The following is a 21866-nucleotide window of genomic DNA, read 5'->3' on the forward strand; positions in this document are numbered from 1 at the left end:
ATATAAAGATTAGAAATTTATAGATATGGAAGGGTGCCCAGTCAAATTCCTAGTGCATGTTGGGTACACAAAAGCACTTAGACTTTGCTTCTTAATACAGTCAAGTTCAATCTCTTCTCCCAACTTCAGACTCATATCCCACTGCCTGCCTGACATCTTCACTTAGATTGTTTCAACCTGTTAGAACCTGAACTCATCATTACCTCTAAATTCTATTCCTTTATTGATGTTCAATGATGATAAACTATGATTCAGGTATTTTATAGGCAAACCTCTCTTCTTTAGTCTATGAGCTCCCTCTTTCTAACCTCATCTAGGTCCATGGCTTTAAATAGCATCCATATGCTGATGACTCCCAAATTTGTATCTCCAGCTCTGATCTCTCCTTGGGATTCCACACTTGTAAATCTAACTGCTTACTTAGCATCTCTGCTTGAATGTCTAATAGATCTCTCAAATTTAACATAATTCCTTCCTCCCAGTCTTCTCCATCTGAATAAATGGCATTATTATTCATCAGCCCAGTTGCTACAAGGCAAAAATATGGATATTATTTGATTCTTTTCTCCTTCCCGCCCCATATCTAATCCAGAAGCAAATCCTGACATTTATGCCACCAAACATATCTGAGATCCACCCACTGCTCTGGATCTTCTACAATCATCCCATCATAAATAGAATTTATGACACTTATTTTCTCACCTGCACTACTGCAGTAAATTCAAGCCCATTCCCCAATTCTCGCCCATATAATCCAATCTCTAGACAGAGGCCTAAGTAGTCCTTTTAAATGTAAATCAAGTCGTGTTATTTCTCTGCTTAAAACACTTCCATTACTTCCCATTCTTCTGAGAACATAAATATAAATCCCACCCCAACCTGAAATATTCTATGTGAGATAGACACCCCTTCACCCCATCTCAGACTTCATTTCTTCCCACTCTCCTTCTTATCCACTCCGCCAGAGCCAAATGGACTTTGTGAAGTTTTTCAAACATGTAGAGCTTGTTCCTGCCTTAGGAGATTTGTCTTAGCTGGAATGCCCTACATGGAATGTTCTCCAATCCGAGCTTCATATTGCTAGCTTATTGTCATCATATCTCAGTTAAATCCCACATCTTCAGAGAGGCCTTCCCTTGGCAACCCAACTAGAAGCAGCCACATGGGTGAAGGTTCAAAGGTATAAGCTTCCTGTTCTAAAATAAGTCGGGCAGCCTGGGTGGCTCAGCAGTTTAGCGATGCCTTCAGCCCAGGCCGTGATCCCGGAGAACCTGGATCAAGTCCCACCTCGGGCTCCCTGCATGGAGCCTGTTTCTCCCTCTGCCTGTGTCTCTGCTTCTTTCTCTCTCCTCTCTGTGTTTCTCATGAATAAATAAATAAAATCTTAAAAAAAAAAAAGTAAGTCTTGGGGATGTAATGTACAGCATAACTACAGATAATAATATTGTATTATATATTCAAAATTTGCTAAGAGTAGATCTTAAAAGTTCCCATCACGAAAAAAAATTTGTAATTATGTGAGGTGGTAGTAACTGAACTTATTGTGGTAACCATTTAGTAATATATGCTAAATATTAGTAATATAGTCTAATGTTACACACCCAAAACTAATGTAACGTCATATATCCATTATACCTCAGTTTTAAAAAGCATATGAAGGTACTTTGAAAAGGTACTTGTATTTTATAGTATAACTTGGCTTTATTGCTATTCATAAGGAACACTTTAATCATAGCTACCGTTTCTGTAATTGGAGTCCTCAAACACATTTTCTTGATCGAAAATGATGAAATCGAATCCACTATATTCTATTGAGTTTTCCAGGCATTTGAGAGAGAAACCAAAAAAAATTCAATCAACAAATGTATCTGTTTTGTTGAAAAAAATGTTTTCTTCCACTTGACCAAAATGTTTGAAATCGCCATATTCCCCTTTTCTTTTCATTGAAGTTCTGAAAGCTGCATGCCAAAATAAAAATTAAAAGAAAAAGAAAAGAAGTAGCCACCAAGTCACTCTTTAACATTACTTTAATATTCCATATAGCACTCATCTCATAGTTTTCTTGTTTATATTTTCTTATTGTTCTTTAATTTGGCTAGAATAGAATCTTAATAAGAATAGGGACCATATCTGCCTTGTTTATGATTTTGTTTCAGATTCTAAATGAGAAGGTGGCACAGAGTTGGTGAGCAAAAGGATGAGAATTCTTTGAACCAATCAATAAAATTGTAACCAGTTGTATCCATCCAGAGAGTAGGATTCTCTCACTTTAGAAATTTCAAACTTCTATTTCACTTTTGGGCAATAATTCTGAAAAATTGTACTGAATCTTTAAATGCAAACCTGGTACTTGTCAGTCTGCCTTTTAAGACCTCTACATACTGCCCTCATCATCTCTTTTCTGGCTCCATACTTCTCATGCAATGTATTCTAATTGTATTCTTTATAATCTTTTCTAAGAAATAATATTAAGACCACATTTATAAGACTGTACTTGGAAAAATATTAGAATTAACTTCTCTAGTTATTATAGTGTTGTTATAATTAAAGTTAGCACATCTTTAAAAGATCATTTATCCTAATTAGTTTACCTTTTACTATATAATCATAGACAATGGGCCACCCATCCCCCCTTCCTGATGTGATCAGTCAAATCAGAGAGCTTTAGGGAAAATAACTAGATATAGGCCCTTTATGAGACTTTTCACTCCCTAATAAGATCAGATAATAATCACATAGTTAAATGTGTAAAAAATGATTTTTCCTCAGTACTAGGAAAATGTTCACTTATTTTTGAGCTTGCTTATTGGATAGAGTGACTTATTAGACACACTGAGAAAGATCTGGTAAGAGTCAGAATAATGCATGAAAATTCTACAGTATACTGTAATAATGCAAGCTTTGTTTTAAGGTCTATGATGGCATCAAGATCCTGTCCTGACATTGTCCCCTAAATGCTTACCAGTGATGTTTATAATACCAAAGTTCTCTTTTCCAAAAGATGCATTCAATAAGTGATTAATTCACTTATATAAGTGATAATTCAGTTATATATTTATATATATATTTATATATATATATAAATCTTATATATTTAAGATTGCCAAGATTAATTACTAGAATCTTCTGAATTTTATAATAGGGTAAAGATTAACTGATAACAGAATTGAACTGTAGAACATTGGACAGAACCTTTGGAGAAGAGATTAAATTTAGATATTAAACTCTTTAAGATGTGAAAATCTAGAAATGCAACACACATTAAAAAAATCTCATTCCAAAATGGTATGTATAAAAATGCTTGCATCTGAGAAGAATTAATGTATTTCCTTAATAGGATTTTAAACTAGAAAAATTTAGGCTGATACCAGTTTTATGGTAGTTGTGTATGTGCCTAATTATGGAATACTAGGCTCAGGCAAGAATAATTATATGTAATTATAATTATAATTAAATAATTATGAATAATTATAATACTCCTATTTTAGGGGGGAAAACACTTGTTTAAAAAATGTAATATAAATTTTAGGCATAGTAAATTCTGTTAACTGCTGAATCCCCACTGCCGGTCATGGAGCTTGGTACATAGTAGTTGCCTGATGAATGTGTTAGTTCATTCTAACATAATAATATATAAAATAATTCTGGAAATTTAAATATATGTCCATTTACTTATGGTCCCTAATTTCCCAATTAAGACTTTCATCGAAAGCAATAAATAGCCTAATGCTTAGAAGTATAATTAGAACAACAGATATTTATACTTCTCTGTTTTTAAAAATAGAAGTGTTTGGTCTAGTCACATATGTTCATCTGTTTTATCTTTTTTCTTTGCTGTTCAGCAGAACAATCCAAAATTTTAACTAGTTATATTGTCATCTTCAATGTCTATATTCTTTCTCAATCACATAATTTTCTTGTCATACAAATGTCTCTGATATCCTTTTATTTTTTAAGTAACCGTATTCTCATATAAGTTCTATGTTTTACACTTTGAAATAAAAGAAAGAATGTTTCACCTCAATGAACCAAAATTATTATTGATTAAACATAGAGAGGCTGTTTAAAAGAGTAAGTTTAACTGGAATGAGCCATTTTAACAAAGAGTTCACAAAACTCTCCTTGTGGGTCTATAACATGGTATTATACTGCTAGTGTAACATAACCGTCATGCAAATCCTTTCTCCCCTCCTCCTTCTAGCAATATCTGTATCCAATCGGTATGCTGTCAGTGTGCCATGACTATACAGAGGTGCATGGAGTTGAGTGTGCATTTTGCCTGTACTGATGTGTGGTATAGGGCTCCTCCAATGGTGTTTGTATTTCCAGTTCCTTCATAAAATGTTGTGAGAAAATCATTTGAAAACTTATAATAAAATATTCCCTCTTAGAAGGGCTTCATCTCAAGTGTGTGCATGCATGTTTTCTAATGTGTGAGAAAGAGAAGAATAAGAAGGGAAGAGAAGGGAGGACGGAAGGGGAGATGAAATAAGACAAATCAGTGAAGAAAGGAAACTTGGTTCCCTAGAGTCTTAAAAGTGTAGGTTCAATCCTAAAAACGATAGCCTCCATTGAGAAAAACTTTTTCACAAGGATTTTTAGAAAATTTGGAGGGTGGCAGAATATAGGGTCTTTTTTGATGCTCAATTTCATTATTTGTAGAATAAGAATAGTATTTCCTCACAGGATGACTTAGGAAAGTTAATGACATAATACATGAAGTACTTAGCACTGGTCCTGACACTTTGAAAACTATTGTGGACAATAGGTTTTAGGAGGATAGGAAACCCATAAAACCCAAAAAACAAAAAACCACCTCGAATTTTTGCAATGAAATGCTGTAAAGGACTTAGAGGAGAGATGAACATTTAAATGACCATGAGCTGTGCTAGTGCCATCAGGATCATATTTTTTTAGAAATCTTGAATACCTCCAGTGTTCTTAGTCAAGAATGATAATAAGCAAACGGGGAAAACAAGAACGATGACCAAATCAGCAGATAAATACATCTATTTTCAGTGGCCACTGATTAAACAAATTGGTTGAAAATGATCTCTTGCTGTGACTGAAACAGCAACTGGTTAAAATACTTCATTGGGGGCAGCCCTGGTGGGGCAGCGGTTTAGTGCCGCCTGCAGCCCGGGGTGTGATCCTGGAGACCAGGGATTGAGTCCCTGCATGGGGCCTGCATCTCCCTCTACCTGTGTCTCTGCCTCTTTCTCTCTCTCTCTCTCTCTCTCTCTCTCTCTCTATATATATATATATATATATATATATATATATATATATATATATATATATGTCTCTATGAATAAATAAATAAAATCTTAAAAAAATAAAAATAAAAAAATAAAAATACTTCATTAGGAGACAAGGGAACCCTCTTGCACTGTTGGTGGGAATGTGAACTGGTGCAGCCACTCTGGAAAACTGTGTGGAGGTTCCTCAAAGAGTTAAAAATAGACCTGCCCTACGACCCAGCAATTGCACTGCTGGGGATTTACCCCAAAGATGCAGATGCAACGAAATGCCGGGACACCTGCACCCCGATGTTTATAGCAGCAATGTCCACAATAGCCAAACTGTGGAAGGATCCTCGGTGTCCATCGAAAGATGAATGGATAAAGAAGATGTGGTTTATGTATACAATGGAATATTACTCAGCCATTAGAAACAACAAATACCCACCATTTGCTTCAACGTGGATGGAAATGGAGGGTATTATGCTGAGTGAAATAAGTCAGTTGGAGAAGGACAAACATTATATGGTCTCATTCATTTGGGGAATATAAATAGTGAAAGGGAATAGAAGGAAGGGAGAAGAAATGGGTAGGAAATATCACAAAGGGAGACAGAACATGAAGACTCCTAACTCTGGGAAACGAACTAGGGGTGGTGGAAGGGGAGGAAGGCGGGGGGTGGGGGTGAATGGGTGACGGGCACTGAGGGGGGCACTTGACGGGATGAGCACTGGGTGTTATTCTGTATGTTGGCAAATTGAACACCAATAAAAAATAAATTTATTATTAAAAAAATACTTCATTAGGTAAATCCAATGCTACAAGTGGGAAAATTGCATCCAAATCAGTGGGATCACTCTTCCCCAAACTTCTTTTTGCCACCGTGTATCAGGTTGAGCAATATGAAAATGCTATCATTTGACCATTTTTAAATAGTTCAACTTAGTAGATAAAGCTTTTTTAGTATCTTAGTTTCAAGATATTGTATAAGTAGTAATCACAGTTTTTTAAGAGACCCTTATTCTAATAGAGACCCTGCCCTCCATCTCTTTCTTCTAGAATATGAATGCTATAACTGTTGAAAGATCAGTGTGGTACATGCCACGGTGAGCAGATATGTGGAATGGTAGAATGAAAAATTAAGAAAAAAATGATTTCTCTTACATTTTTAGGGATACTACAACAAAGCTTCCGAATACTTTCAGCAAGCTTTTGACACAACAGCAGAGCTAACAAACTTGCGTCAAATGGATGAGACGAAAGTTCATTATGGAATAGCAAAAGCTCATCAGATTATGCCGAGAGTTAACAATTACATCGAGTCTGCAGATCTCACTAGCCTTGACTTGCTGCTGTCCTGGAAGGAAAGTAGAAGCAACATTGCATGTGAACCAACTATTGGTAAGACTTTGGTTTTTGAAAACACTTCAGTTTTTGTGTCATTCTTAATGGCTCCATTGGTGATTTTGATTTTATTGGTAATTTTAATTTTGTCTATTCTTTACTACATAAGTATTGGATGTGCCTTCATGCTATCTTGTACCTTTGATGATAAGGAAAGCAAAATGTGGTAATGATTAGTTAAACTTGACAAGTTTTTTTTTTTTTTCGGTTGTCTTAAATACTCAATATGCACTAATCAGTTGTAAGGAATGTGAGATAAGTTTGTGTTTTTCTAAAAATGTTCAGTGCTATACCTTATTGACAAGAATAAGTCACAGGTGTCAATCAGTATTTAATGCAATTAGTATTGTACTCTTTACTGATGGAAGTAAATTTTCCTATATTTGAGCAATTCAAGTTAGAATATTAACTTAGAAAAATTTAATATTAATTCCTCTTAACTCCACTTCTTTTCTTGTGTACTTTTTCTTGTGACAATTAGTCAAAATAGTAAATTAAAAACAAATAACTAGAGGTGATGTGAGAGTCACTTTTATGTGTCAACTTGAACTAGGCTCCACTAGTCCTCAGTTAAGAACTTCAGAATAGGGACAGCTGAGTGGCTCAGCAGTTAAGCGTCTGCCTTCAGCTCAGGTCATGATCCTGGGGTTCTGGGATCGAGTCCTACATCAGGCTCCCTGCATGGAGCCTGCTTCTCTCTCTGCCTGTGTCTCTGCCTCTCTCTCTGTGTCTCTATGAATAAATAAATAAAATCTTTAAAAACAAAAAGAACTTCAGAATAGGATTTTTAAAATTTGTAACAGTATTGCTTATGACAGAACTTTGGGTAACATAATTGTTGGTAAGTCAAACTTTTAAAAAAAATTTTAAGATTTTATTTATTTATTGGAGAGAGAGAGAGCATGAAAGGGAGGGAGGGCAGAGGGAGAGGGAAGAGGGAGAAGCAGAGCTGAAATCAAGAGTCAGAAGCTTAACCAATAGAGCCACCCAGGTGCTCCAGTAATTCAAACTTTTTAAAGCAAAATATTTTAGGGATGCTTTGGAATATCAAATGGAAACATAGGCAAAATTCTGTTATGGAAAGAAACATCTCCTGCTTGGAACTCTTTTTTCTCCCCCCTTAGGTCATTTAGATGAAACAGTAAGCTCATTGGTATTTATTTTCTCCATAGAATAAATAGTAAATAACAGTCAGTTGGACAAAGGAATTTTATTGCTTCTTTTACATTAGTAGAATGCCACTTACCACCGTCTGTCCTCTCGTTATGAAATAAGTAAAGGTTTCATTCCAAATATATGTATAAGATAAAGTCTTTAAAAAACAGATGGCTTGTTAAATTTCAATGTGCTCAAGTACCCAAAAAATACTTACAGGTAACTATTAACTAACCACTTTTAGATAATATTGTGGGTTTGGAGTTGGAAGTAAGTTGTGTCGTCATACATTTGAGAGCTTGTTCTGTAGTTTTGAGTTATCTTCCCTTTACTCCCTCATATTGTCTGCCCAGGAGTTAAAACAGAGGAAATATGATCCATCTGTCTATTAGATTACTTCTTCTGATAAAAGGTTTGGTAGAGAATAAGTTGGGCTACTCACTTTTTCAGATTTACTTGAATCAGCCCTAGCCATCATCATAATAATCATTAAAAAAGCTTCTCTGGTCAGAACCATGGGTCTGTTTGCTGCAATCCTGTTTGGGGCTTTTCAAAATTCTTTTTTTCTTTATAAAGCTATCTTTTTAAAAATTCTTTTTACATTTTATCCTCATTTTTGATAAGGGTGTTTTGGGTTTCACAGGGCTTAGGAGTAAAGCAAAAAAAAATGCATTTCAAAATATTATTCAGAGAGTAAAAACTCAGCTATTCATATGATGGGGAAGATTAAATTCTCTGAAATGCTGTAAAAGTACACCCCTTCCTGATTCATTTGACTGAGATTAGAAATCTATGCATTGGTGAGCTACATCGTTATAAAAGTGAAGAATAATAATCTTTCAGATTCAAATATAAATGAGAAGTTAATTCTTCTAGTACCAACATGTTTAACATTTTTAGTGATAGTTGTTCTATTTGGAAATAAAGCCTATAGGACGCTTGTTTACATAGACATATTTTAGTTCAAAATACAGTAAAATCTGCTTTTTAAATAGTTCAAATGTGTTTCTTCAATCACACCTCTTATTATTCTTTGTTCTGCTTCAAAACCTTCATTGGATTCCTACTGCCTACAAATTATGTACGAGCTTCTCAAGGTTTTTTGACCACCTCCCTTCCCTTGACTACCCCTTCGTGCCCCAGAAACACACCACATTACATTATTATCACCTTATTTCCAACTCCAGCTCCACCCAGAGAAATCTCACTGGTCTTGCAAGGTCCTTCTCAAATTTTGAAATCCTCCCTGATCCCTGCCTTACTTGACTGTTGTCTCTTCTCTCTGTTCCCACATTGAGTGCCATTCATTTCTCTTCAAGTACTTTTCATTTGCCATATTTACATCTTATCACGGCCATTTCTGTAATTGCCTTATCTTCCCAGTGAGAGTACAAGTGTCTTGAAAACACATTCTGATTTTGAGTGTTTCCTACAAAAGAAGGCATAATGTCTAACATCTGCTAGGTACCAAGTAAATATTTGTTAAATTAAATAGAATTCATAATGAGTTTGTATGTCCTAGCCATGAACGAGTTTGCACTGACCACTTTTTAAAACAGGATTCATAGTTCCACGCCTCCTTGGAAAAACAACAACAACAAAACAACTATGATCCAATACTGTTTTGATTACCATGTGGTTATCCCATGAATGCAGGACAACACCAACTGTCATGTTGATAAAATGAAGAAATACAGAAATATTATTTGGAAATCTGAGCAGCTTTTAGGTTTTCAAATTTTGCCTTTCTTCTCTGAAGAGGCATCTTTAATCTTGCCATTGAGGGGTCCCATGTATTCAGAAAAAAGCAGATCAAAGATTTGAAAGATACATTATAAAAGCTGTGCAGTTATCTCCACCTCTGAGACTTACATCCTCCAAACAAATCATTAGCTCACAGAGCAGGCAATATTCTTTTAAGCAGAGGAACATGACCCCCTAAGGGAATAGAGCAGTGAGAGCACTCAGGTCTCTAGATAAAATAGAACAGTGATTCACCAGCAATCATCTCTCCTCTTTGTACCTTTCAGAGGGAACACAGCAAATATAGGAACCTTCTTACCATTCTAATACTCTCCGATGCAGTTGCAATGATTTCACATTCCTCCTTCCCTTTCTAATAGTAAAATAAGAGTAGCTTCTCCTCCCAAATTTAGGAATTTAGAAGGAATTCAAATTTATTGCAGTTCAATAAAATTATTCAAGCCTGAAGCAACAAAAATTGGTTGGCTTTGGAAGGATTAAGGGTCTATGAATTTCTGCTGATTTCTCCAGAAGGTAGTTTATTTTTCCTACTGAAACTACTATGTCTACAATCATGAAATGTATTTTTTTTAATGAAAAGCTAATTCATCTTGCCTTGTGGAGATTATACACCCAGATGTGGAACAGTGACATAGAAGCAAAAGCTTTTCTTGTGCAATGTTAAAAGAAAAACTGTTAACTTAGAAATGTAATTACAGCCATTTCGATGCCAACATGGTTAATCACTTCATTGATAATATCAGTAGCATGGTTTTAATGTACATTCTTATTTTAGTCAAATGTAAATTATATCAAAAAAACAGAATGCAAATCCTGAGTATGGGAATAGATGAATACCTAGTCAGGAAAGACACTGTTTTCTACAAAATGACATGTAAAGGTTTCCTTGAATGTCAAAAATACCACTCTCATTTTTACAAATCATTTAATATTCTTAAAAGAAAACAATCAAGACCATGAGTTTGTCTCTCAGGCCTTGGTTTATATTGATTTAATGTTGAGTCGTTGGTTTAATGTAGAGCCACGTTTTCCTACCCTGTTCTTTGCTTGTATTTTTTATTCATGAACTCAGCCCTTTTAATGAATGTGAAAAAGCCACATTCATGAGTGAGCCTCATGTTCTATTATACTTTGATCAGCTACTTCAGTTAAATAACCCTAACAATGAGGAGAAAGTTCTGGAATTAGCCAAAAAGTCAGCAAGCAGGTTTTATAGCATCTTATTGTACAGAACAAACCCCTGTCTCTAATAAAGTGTTCAAAAACATGACACATAAAAAGATGCTGATGAAAAATCTGACTGAATCAAAGCTCATCCTACTGGCATTTTGGGTAATTGAGGAAGGATGTTATGCAAGAGTCCAGCGACCTGGGTTCTAATACCATATTGAGCACTAATTAGCTTTGTGACTCTGGGCAAAGATTTCAATTCAAGTGTCTCTATCTGGGGTTCGAAATAGATCATTAATAAGATTTATCTGGAACTGCCAGTTCCTCAGTAGGAGCATCTCTAAATAAATATGGTATTTTAGTCCTTAAGAGTTCAATCTAGATTTTCATGAGTATTTTATTTGTTGTTTTTCCCCCATAAATACTTGTTTCTGTGGGTTTACACAAAAGGGAATTTTATTATGGTTATTATTATTACTACTACTATTTTAATATATCAAACAGCTGAAAAATTCCAGGTATAAATATTTTATCTTTCTGCTAGAATTTTTAATAAAGGAATTGCTAGCTATCTGCTGTCATACACAGTTTTACCTGTCCCTGGTTGGCATTGTTGAAGTCGCTAAACCTAGTGCACTATTTCATCTGCAAACTTTCAATCCATCCTCCTGTTTTCAACCCTGTGTCATACTTCCCCTCAGCACTTCTTCAACCCCTACCTTTTCCTCACTGTTTTGGGGGCCTCCGATTCCTGAAGATGCCTGGTTATCTATTCATTACTACCCCTTCTTCATGCACATCTGTTTGAGTCTGTCTCTACCCTCCTCAATCTGGTATCACTCCTACAGCCTCCTTCTGTCTTCTGAAAATGAGATAAAATCTTCTTGAGCTTTTTTGAGTTTAATGGAATCATGAAATTATTGAGCTGTGTGGTACTAAAGAAATTACTTGCTCCACATTTTTTATTTCCAAATGTCCTCAGGTCCCGAAACATGCACTCATGCAACAATCTGAAAGACAAAATGGACGTATAATCTAGTTTTCTAGAATTCTAGTTCAGGAATTCTCTCAAGGTGTTGCATTTTTTTTTTGCAACATTATATTTAGTGGTCATGTCTAACATTTAAAAAGATTATGGCAATTTAATTAAAGTCAGGATAAAAATAGTCATGGTGAAAAGAAACAAGTGGGACTCTCTTTCTGGCCAAGAGGTAGCGACAGGAAAAAGATTTACCCCCTTTCTTAAACAACTAAAAAAATAAACAAAATATATAAGACAAATGTTTGCAGAAATCAGACAACAGGCAGCGCAGGATAGTGATCCTTGAGAAAAATTATGAACACTGTTAGAAGAAATCAATCAGATAAATCTGATTCACACCATACTGTGAATGACTGAAAGTGTTTTAACCTATTCAGAGCAATTAGGATTTTGTAAACGTCAGAAGATTACCTATTGCCAGAATTTAGGATATTTGTAATAGAGTGTATAATTGAAATCATTCAGGCAGTGTGAGGCAAAATAATTGTGGATAATGAGGCCAACACATGACCAGTCTTCTAAAGTCTGGGAACTCGCCCTAAATTCAACTTCTCCAAGCTATTCCTGAGTTTCAAAGCTTTCCTTTCTTCAATATAAATCTGTACAATTTTTTAAAAGCTTATTAGAATTTTTAGATGACAGATCACTATCCCCTTAAAGAATCCAATGAAAGCTAAGGTCTCTCTCCTCTCTTCAGAAAAACCTACAATTATTGCATATGATTTCCAGAGTGTTCAGTAACCATTGCTCAAGGGGGTAGAAATTACAAGTGCTTACCAATATCTGGTTCTTTGCTCTTGTGAGCACATGGAAGACTGCATTTTTCATCTGGCAGCTAAGCAGGGCTCCATGAGTAGTCCTGGCCAATGGTCAAAAGTTACTTCTGGGTGTAGGCATAGGAGAGCCTGCCTGAGATCCTACAGCTGATTTTTCTCCCTGCTGCAGTTGATCATCGTGGAAGCATTATTAAAAATCATAGGGCAACAAGATTGATGCAGTAAACCTCTACATGTGGAACATTTGTCCTGGAATGCCACTCAGACCTGCAGCAGACTTTGTGTGAACACAGAATAATCTTTTATTGTGGTGAACCACTGAGATTTTCAGAGTTGTTTGTTAGTACAGCTTAATTTAGCCTGCCCTAACTCTACAAGCTTCGGGATTCTCCATGACGGCCCCTGGATAGCAGCATTGGGAGCTCCAGGGGGAGAACTGAGATCGCTATTTCTCTGTATGACAGTTTATAAATTGTGTGTTTATAGGTTTTGAATCTGCTTGTGCCTTCTTTCTAAGGCAGAGATTCTTAAAAATCTTTGTGTTTTACTTCCATTTCTAGTCACAGAAAACAAGTTTGATAAGACAAATGGGAGTGACACATTAAAATATATTCTTTATAGATTCTATGCTACTGTCAAAAAACTTAAGAAAGAGACGCATCTTCTCTGTTAATCTCATTTTAAATCATGATAGATTATCAAAGCACACTTCTAATAAATTTTAAGAAAGAGCTTAGAGAATTCAATGGCTTCTGTAACTGATAACAAAATAATTCCAAAGACAAAACATGCCAAAGAAGACAAAATCAATACTTAATTGTAGCCAAATTTTTAAATAAAAAGACTGCAGAGTGTGAGCCTGAATTTCAGATTTCTTCTTTTACATACAGTTCCCCCATCTTCATGTATTTTCTACAACACATTTGCTTCCTTAGGAATCAAATATTTTTTTTTCAGAAAACTAATACTTACTTTATTGGGAAATAATAATGTAGCTCTAGATCCCTCGGGTTGAAAGATCTTTTTTTTTTTTCCTTTTTCCTTTTTTTCCCCCCCTTCTGAGAGCCTCCTTCTCTATCTGCTGCCTTGGTTCAATAAAAGAGAATTCTTGATTGCTCAAACAAAAACTATACTTCTTTTAGATTCTGCTCACAGTTCTTGGTAGCTGATGGTGTTACCAGTTTTAACTTTCCACAAGGTACACTGAAATCACCACTTCCAAGAAAAATGTAACTGGGTTTTTCTAATCTGGTTTGTTTCAATTCCATCTTTAATTGCCAGTTTGAAAAGCTTATGAAAAGTTTTTTTTTTCTTTGATTGGTTAAACAATAGCAAAACCAGAATAAATGCCTGAGCTGTGCCAGTACAAGGCTAGGGTTTGAAGTTCTGAGAGAATCCCGTTGTCCCCTGTTTATATTTCTCTCATTCCCTGTGAGGGGTCTCACCCCTGCTTCCAGCTATGTCCTTTTACCTTTGGTCATGGATTCCAAATACTGTGCCAATTTAGGTAAACACTTCCTTACCATTGCTAGAATTTGGGGGCAAAAAAATCTCAGAAGTGTATTTAATCCTTGTGTAGTAAGGCTTTATTAGGACAATTCAGGTGATTCTTCATCCATACAATGTCTCCTGAAGAAAGTGACATTAATATCTAAAACATGAACATATTGAAGGAACAAATTTTCTTAGCTTCAGATTTTTTTCCTAAGTTTCTCTGATTTGGAGTACTATGTGGGAATTTTTCTAATTACCTTTCACCTTTGTGTTCTCATTATTATGAAGTTTGATTTTTTTAAGCCACATCAATCAAAAATTATATCCATGGTCCCAGGATTCATTTTCCTTTAAATTCTTTTACTCTGCTCTCCCTATATTTTTAACTCCCAGACAAGAGTGAATGTTTTTATAGTCTAGGTTCTTTAGCATAATTAATAGGGAAAAAACGTATTTTTCATGGCAAATATTCTTTCAGAAATTAGAAATTATTTATAATGCCTCTTTATGACGACTGACTTGACTAACGGTGCTTGGGTGTATATTTCACTTCTCATGGGTGATGTTTGCCTCCCGGGGATGGGTACAATGTGCTCAGTGTGGAAATATTGAGCAAGAATCTAATCAGAAGAAATGCTAGCATATTTCTTAATTTTAATGTCAGTCCATCCTGACCAGTGTCTTGACGTTCCTGAAATGAATCCTTGAAATACTGCAAATGTACATGAACACATTTACTTTCTGAATCCTCTGAACTACTCTCACAATGAAATAAACATTAAAAGCACTGACCAATATTCACCATCTCCAAGTCCTTTGTCACTCACTACAGGATATTCGGGTATTTTCTTCCTTTCATTTTACTCTAATCTGCAATAAAAAAAACTCTGAGCAAATAGATGTTCTCTCATCCTGCCCTTAAGGTAATCAAAGTTGGACTTTATCAAACCAATAGGGAAAACTAAAGTTCACTTACTTAAGTGTGATGCCTCTAAGGGCTTGCATTTATTGACTTCTAAAATGGAATCAGGCACCCAAAATGAGAAAAAGATTGGTTAATGTTTGCCTTTAGTGAGATAAGTCTGATTTCTCTGTATTATGACTATGTGTTCCATTGTACCAGCAGCTAATAAAGTGTAATTTGCACTCTTATCAAAGGAAATTTAGTTCAACACTTTCAGAGGTCTTCTAGTCTTGTTTATTAGAAGAGCTCCTGAGAAGGGATACACAATTTTCCTCAAATCTCCACATTTTCAACCCAGATATTAACATGATAATGGGGGGAAAGCAGTGGGGAAGTAAGATGAAGCTTCAAAATCAGTAGTCAGGAAGACGACTGGTGAGAAAAATGGGGAGACGAGATCAAATGGCCATTATAAAATTGAGGGGTTAATATTTTTTACTGTTCAGATTTATTTGGCCCAAGTTTTTGCCATCACCCACTAACAGAACTATGAAAAGGAGGAAATCAGCTATACAATAGAAGCTATTATGTCCAACCGTCAGTTATTAAATAAAGTTAAAAAACAAAATTGATAAGCATAAAACATTCATTGTGTTAACTACAATATGAGCAAAAGAAACATTTATTCTTAGAACTCTTAGGGACAGATGAACAGATTTATATTATGATTTGATCACAGGAAATCTTTCTAAAAATATGGATGTCCACATAACTCTATTAACTATACCTCATCTGAATGGATTCTCTTGCTTACTCACCTTCATCCAGGGCTTTACATTGTAATCTTATTTGGAGATTTATTTGATGAAATGTGAACATAGTATATTCCTTAGTAATTTGATTGGCAGGAAATAGAGAACAAAACACATGCACAGCTTTTTAATAATTTATAATTACTTACATGAATCTACTAAGTTTAGACACACAATTATATGACTAATTATGTTGAAAATCCAAGTGGATGCTTAAATAGATGACCATGCCCTGAGGCCTTTCCAGTTGTTTCTGCTGTCTCATTTAACCATGCAAATGTTATTAAGCATTCCTGGCTAAAAATTTTCAAGCATGTGCAAGTGTAATTGCATAGATAATTATGCATAATACTGTCACTTTCTATATCTAACATAGGAATTTTCCTTTTAAAAAAAATAGATCAGCTTTGTACTGGGTAGCTTTCTCTGTACATGCCAAGAAAAACATAATTTGTAAAAGATGGGTGGACCAAAATCTATTGCTCTTTCTTCAAAATCTTTTACTCTTCTTTAGCACATTGATTTGAAGTAAAACAGAAAGATCAAGCCATATACTAAAATTAAAACAAATTTTAAATACTTATAAATGCAATGATGTATATTTACAAATAGATCTAGCTGAAGGGTATTTCAATAACTAGATAGACGTAAATATTTATACAAACTTGATAACAGGGATACCAAAGGGATCCGTATGTGGCAAATCATTCAGGTTTGTATGTTCTAAAGCCATGTTTATATAACTGCAAAAAAAAAATGTCCAAAAAAAAATTAAGTAGCACATACACGTGGGCAGGTTAATTTCTTGTCATGAGCACTCTTAAGGAGGTTTTAGAATCTGGGATCTGGGATCTGGGATCCTGCCTGACGCCACCCCTTGCTGGGTGGACCCTGCGCAGCGCAGCTCCCAGCTTCCCGTCTGCCTCCAAACCGAGCTGGGTGCACGGGGTGGGTGGTGGGGCCCGGGGGGGGGGGGGGGGGGGGGGGAGGGATAGGAGAAGGGGGTCGGGCGGGGGCGGGGCCGGGGTAGGAGAAGGGGCGGGCCCGGGGGGGGGTGGAGAAGAGGGTGGGGCCTGGGGGTGGGGTCTGGGGAGGGATAGGAGAAAGAGGTGGGGCGGGGCTGGGGTAGGAGAAGGGGTGGACCCGGGGGGGTGGAGAAGAGGGTGGGGCCTGGGGAGGGATAGGAGAAAGGGGTGGGGCGGGGCTGGGGTAGGAGAAGGGGGTGGGGCGGGGGCGGGGCTGGGGTGGAAGGGGTGGGGCCGGGGCGGGGGCGGGGCCAGGGTGTAGGAGAAGGGGCGGGCCCGGGGGGGGGTGGAGAAGAGGGTGGGGCCTGGGGGTGGGGCCTGGGGAGGGATAGGAGAAAGGGGTGGGGCGGGGCTGGGGTAGGAGAAGGGGGTGGGGCGGGGGCGGGGCTGGGGTGGAAGGGGTGGGGCTGGGGCGGGGGCGGGGCCAGGGTGTAGGAGAAGGGGCGGGCCCGGGGGGGGTGGAGAAGAGGGTGGGGCCTGGGGGTGGGGCCTGGGGAGGGATAGGAGAAAGAGGTGGGGAGGGGCTGGGGTAGGAGAAAGGGGTGGGGCGGGGGCGGGGCTGGGGTGGAAGGGGGTGGGGCGGGGGCGGGGCCAGGGTGTAGGAGAAGGGGCGGGCCCGGGGCGGGGCCTGGCCTGGCTGCCCGGACCGCGGGGCCGCGCGGGGGCTGGGAGGTGAGTCTGAGCGGACTCCCAGGAGCCAGCCTCACCGGGATCAGGTTTCCACTTCAATGTAGAGAGAGTTTTTTGAACCCGGGAAGGGAGGTGTAGATGCTGGCTGGCAATCCCTAGAAGTAGTGCTAAGTGCTGTGAAGAAAAAATGAAGCGGGTGAAGAGGACAGACCGGGTTGGGGGGCTGGGGGCCCGAAGGTCCCGAGAAGCCCCTCCGAAGAGGCCGGTTTGCAGAGAAACCTGTTTGGAAGGACAGAGCGAGCCTGGAGAAGGCATCCGGGGCCCGAGAAGGCCAGGGCGGTGGGAGCAAATGCCGTGCGGGGAACCCGTGCGGTGGGAGACAGGGACCCCCTGAGCTTCGAGCGGCGGCCGGTTAAGTTAGGCCTTTCGGGCCCTAGTGGTGACTTGGGAGGCCATTCCGGCTGTGATAGAAAATTCTCACTGAGGTCTGAGAATAGGACTCCGAGATCCTTCCTTTTCAGAAGGGTCACTTTGGCTGCCGTGCCAAAAACAGGTTGTAAAGCAGTGGCCTTTTTTGACTAAAACCTACAATAAGATGGTTTTGTTTTGTTTTGTTTTGTTTTGTTTTTTGCCTTGTGACAATAGAATACATATTTGAATCGAGAGTTCCACGAAACAATACCTATGTCGTGTGGAGCTCTTCGGTATTTCTCTGTTGTAGTCAGGCTGAGTCTATTTCACGTTTTAATGATTTTCAAAGCAATTATAAGTAGACGGTCATTAGGAGGAAAAAAATGACATGGAAGTGAAAATTGTTCTATTTGTTGCACTTTCTATTATGATGCAAGTATTTTAAAATACCCTGTGGAAAATTAAACTTTGCAAAAAGCCCTAGGCATTTTCTCAAGCGTGCAGCTCAAGGACCTTTGTATCAAAATGTCCTGATTGGTGGTGGGAGGAGTTGTTAGGCCTCACCACAAACAAGAATCTCCATTGCAGGGGCTTGAGCATCTGCTTTTGACAAGCTCACTTGGTGATTCTTAAAGTGTGAGAACTGCTCTAAAGTTTTTCAGCTTTGAAAGTGATGATAATGCCAGCTTAGTTTTTCTGCATGAATATGTGATACTTCACTCATGTATGTAAGCTCGCTGAGTGGATCTTCAGATGACATTTCTCAGCAACATTATACATTCACATATGAAATATGAAAAGCACTTTAAACCAGGACATCTATTCCTTTCACAGTCTTTAGGTCTTTATTTTGAAAACAAGTGGAAGTTCTGGAACTCATCCTCCCTGCCAATTGTTATTTGTCACTTCATAGCATTTAGCAGCAATAATCATCTTTTTCTCTACAGTTCCTTTCTCCCTCTAAATGTTTCGATAACTTCACATCCCCCAAAAGCTTTGCTACCCGTGTTGAAATGTTAAATAGCATGTATTCACAACCCTACAATCCTAAGTGGGATATAACAGCATCATTTTTCACTAGGTTTACACATCACTAATTTTCACTAAACATCATCCTCCACTGTGGCATGGGTGGAATTTCTCATCACGTCCTTTGTTTTGATGCACTCTGGATACAACAGGTTAGGTGACGTCTCTTTAAAGAAGGTTTTCAAAGTATCATTAAAGTGTGTGGAGGGGATCCCTGGGTGGCGCAGTGGTTTGGCGCCTGCCTTTGGCCCAGGGCACGATCCTGGAGACCCGGGATCGAATCCCACGTCGGGCCCCCGGTGCGTGGAGCCTGCTTCTCCCTCTGCCTATGTCTCTGCCTCTCTCTCTCTCATGTGACTATAATAAATAAATAAAAATTAAAAAAAAATAAAGTGTGTGGAAAATTTTCCTTTACTCAGTTCTAAAGTGAAATTGGAAACCCGCTAAGCAGCCGTGTTAGGGACCACACACGTGCAGAATCAGAATCAGGCTTCGGCCCGGCACAGCTGATGTTTGTACAGAATTGGGCTTAAGATGTCATAAAGCCACTTTGTAAAGTGTTTTCCATTTCTGCGTTTGCTTTTGCTGTGGCTGGAACAATGCTCCCCACATCAGTGGTATCACCGTAGCAAAGCCTGTCACCCCAACATTATCCTCACCCCTTAGCCAAAGTGAGCTATCCTGACTCCTATGTCTGTATGTCAAAGGAATCGTCTCCCACTGATGCAGCTTCCAAAACAAAAAAAGGGACAGAATTCTCCCGTGTTCCGGAGGAAAGATGGGGTTAAAGTGGACTGTATTTCAGAAAGTGTTCGGCTGACTTGCCACGTGGGAAGAGACTGCAGTCCTAGCTAATGACTGGAAGGTGCGGAATCCTCAGGTCTCTCAGGTGGTTTCAGCCGATCAGTTTCAACAGAATGATGAAAAGGTTGAGATAAAATAAACTGACAGTTGCTACTCATCGTAGGCAGCAAGCTGTACCCAGGCAGCTGAGACCCTGGGAGCCCTCTTTTTAAACAAAGGCTTTCACTGCAGTGAGCAATGAACTCCAAATAAAAAAAAAAAAAAAAAAAATGGGGGCAGATTGGCAGCTGGTGACCGACAGGAGGAGGGAAAGGAGGGAAACTGGGAAACACAGCAATTGTTGCCTAATTAGAAGCCATTCCCACCTACTTAATACCAACCCATTAAGCAGAAAACACTTTTCATCTTTCTCTCCTGCTACACATGACATTATACTCCAATCAATACCCTCCCACTGGCTGCCTCAGTGCCCACAAATGAATATATTGCAAGTTTAAGAATGCAGTAATTGATTTGGGACAGTGAAACTGCAGCTTTCACGGTATATTTTCTGAAGATACTAATGCAGTGTTTGTGATGCTTAGGTAAAATAATTACATCTGTAAACTGACAGCTGTCAAAAATTGAAAAACATAAGAGAAAACCTAAGCATGGTAGGTGTGTTTGAGTCTTAATAGCAAACAATCATGTAAATCACTACCCCCCTCCTCTTTTGGGAGAACAACTCAAATATTTGGCTTAATAAATTCACTGTCACTACCACTACCACTATTTCAACCCTCTACACCACACACACACACACACACACACACACACACAATTTATAAGATGACATGTGGGAAGTGTACATAAAATTATCTTGTGTTATGTTTGAGAATGATTTTAACAGAATTCTTTCATTGGTCCCACTTTTAACCTTATGAGAATTTATCTTAACAACTCAGACTCCTGGAAATTTACCCCAACACAGTAGATACTTTTCATGTACCATTACCTTCATATTATTTTGAATAATTTTCTATCTTCTCTTTATAGGGGAGTTTGATGACTCTCAGAAACAGATCCTATCTTAAATAATATTTACATAAAAACATTTTCCCTGTTTTAGTTATGTGACTTTTATAGTTTTTTTTTCCCTCTGAACCTAAATATCAGCTCCTAAATTCTATACATATTTTCTCACCCATATTAAGTCACTTCCTTCAATTCCTATACACTATTTCTGGGACATTGATGATGATGTTAGCCAAATAGTTACAGATGTTGTAGTAGGAGGTAATAGAGAGGAAAACAGATTGTTCCTCTATGCTATGTCAAAATAAAGGAACAAATAGGATTTCAGAAACTGAGGTTTAAATTCATTTTACTAAAGGTGGTGATATGAGACTGCCTTGGAATTTCTGAATAGGAACTTCAGTAGGGAGAACTTATTAGAAATTAAGCTGGTCCAGGGATCCCTGGGTGGCGCAGCGGTTTGGCGCCTGCCTCTGGCCCAGGGCGCGATCCTGGAGACCCGGGATCGAATCCCACGTCGGGCTCCCGGTGCATGGAGCCTGCTTCTCCCTCTGCCTATGTCTCTGCCTCTCTCTCTCTCTCTCTGTGACTATCATAAATAAAAATAAAAATAAAAAAAAAAAAAAAAAAAAAGAAATTAAGCTGGTCCAAAGAGCAGAGCATGGTGCTATGGTTTTCTGTGTGCATAAAACAAATGAGGTAAGATCCAAATTATGCTTTTATTAGGTATAAGTAAAATGGATTAAGCTTTGCAATTTATTGAAATGTGTTATTTTAAAGCACATATTTCAAACACAGCTTTGATTACCAAAGTGTTTCCTGGTACTGCCAGACTTTTATAGAACAGACAATGAGCACCCCTGTATTATACCTTACACATACCCTTAGGGTGAGAGGGGACTTCTAAAGATAGCACATTGGAGGAAGAGGAAGAAAGAGAGGGAGAGTCTTCTTGCTTTAAAATACTGACCTAATTCCAAAACACAGTCCCACTCTTCAGTTTTATTTCTCAGAAGAGGGATCCCTGGGTGGCGCAGCGGTTTGGTGCCTGCCTTTGGCCCAGGGCGCGATCCCCGAGACCCAGGGTCGAATCCCACATCAGGCTCCTGGTGCATGGAGCCTGCTTCTCCCTCTGCCTATGTCTCTGCCTCTCTCTCCCTCTCTGTGACTATCATAAATAAATAAAAATTTT

General features: G+C 38.2%; 1 protein-coding gene across 1 annotated transcript in view; it reads left to right on the forward strand.

The window, feature by feature from the left end:
• Positions 1–21866, forward strand: part of TTC29 (tetratricopeptide repeat domain 29) — a 241496-nt gene that overhangs the window by 146138 nt on the left and 73492 nt on the right. Inside the window, exon 11 of the mRNA XM_055336226.1 lies at positions 6413–6641. Coding sequence (XP_055192201.1) covers positions 6413–6641 — 229 coding nt within the window. The remainder of the gene's footprint in view (positions 1–6412; positions 6642–21866) is intronic.

This window comes from Nyctereutes procyonoides, unplaced genomic scaffold (assembly GCF_905146905.1).
Source record: "Nyctereutes procyonoides isolate TBG_1078 unplaced genomic scaffold, NYPRO_anot_genome, whole genome shotgun sequence".
Taxonomy (NCBI): Eukaryota; Metazoa; Chordata; class Mammalia; order Carnivora; family Canidae; genus Nyctereutes; species Nyctereutes procyonoides.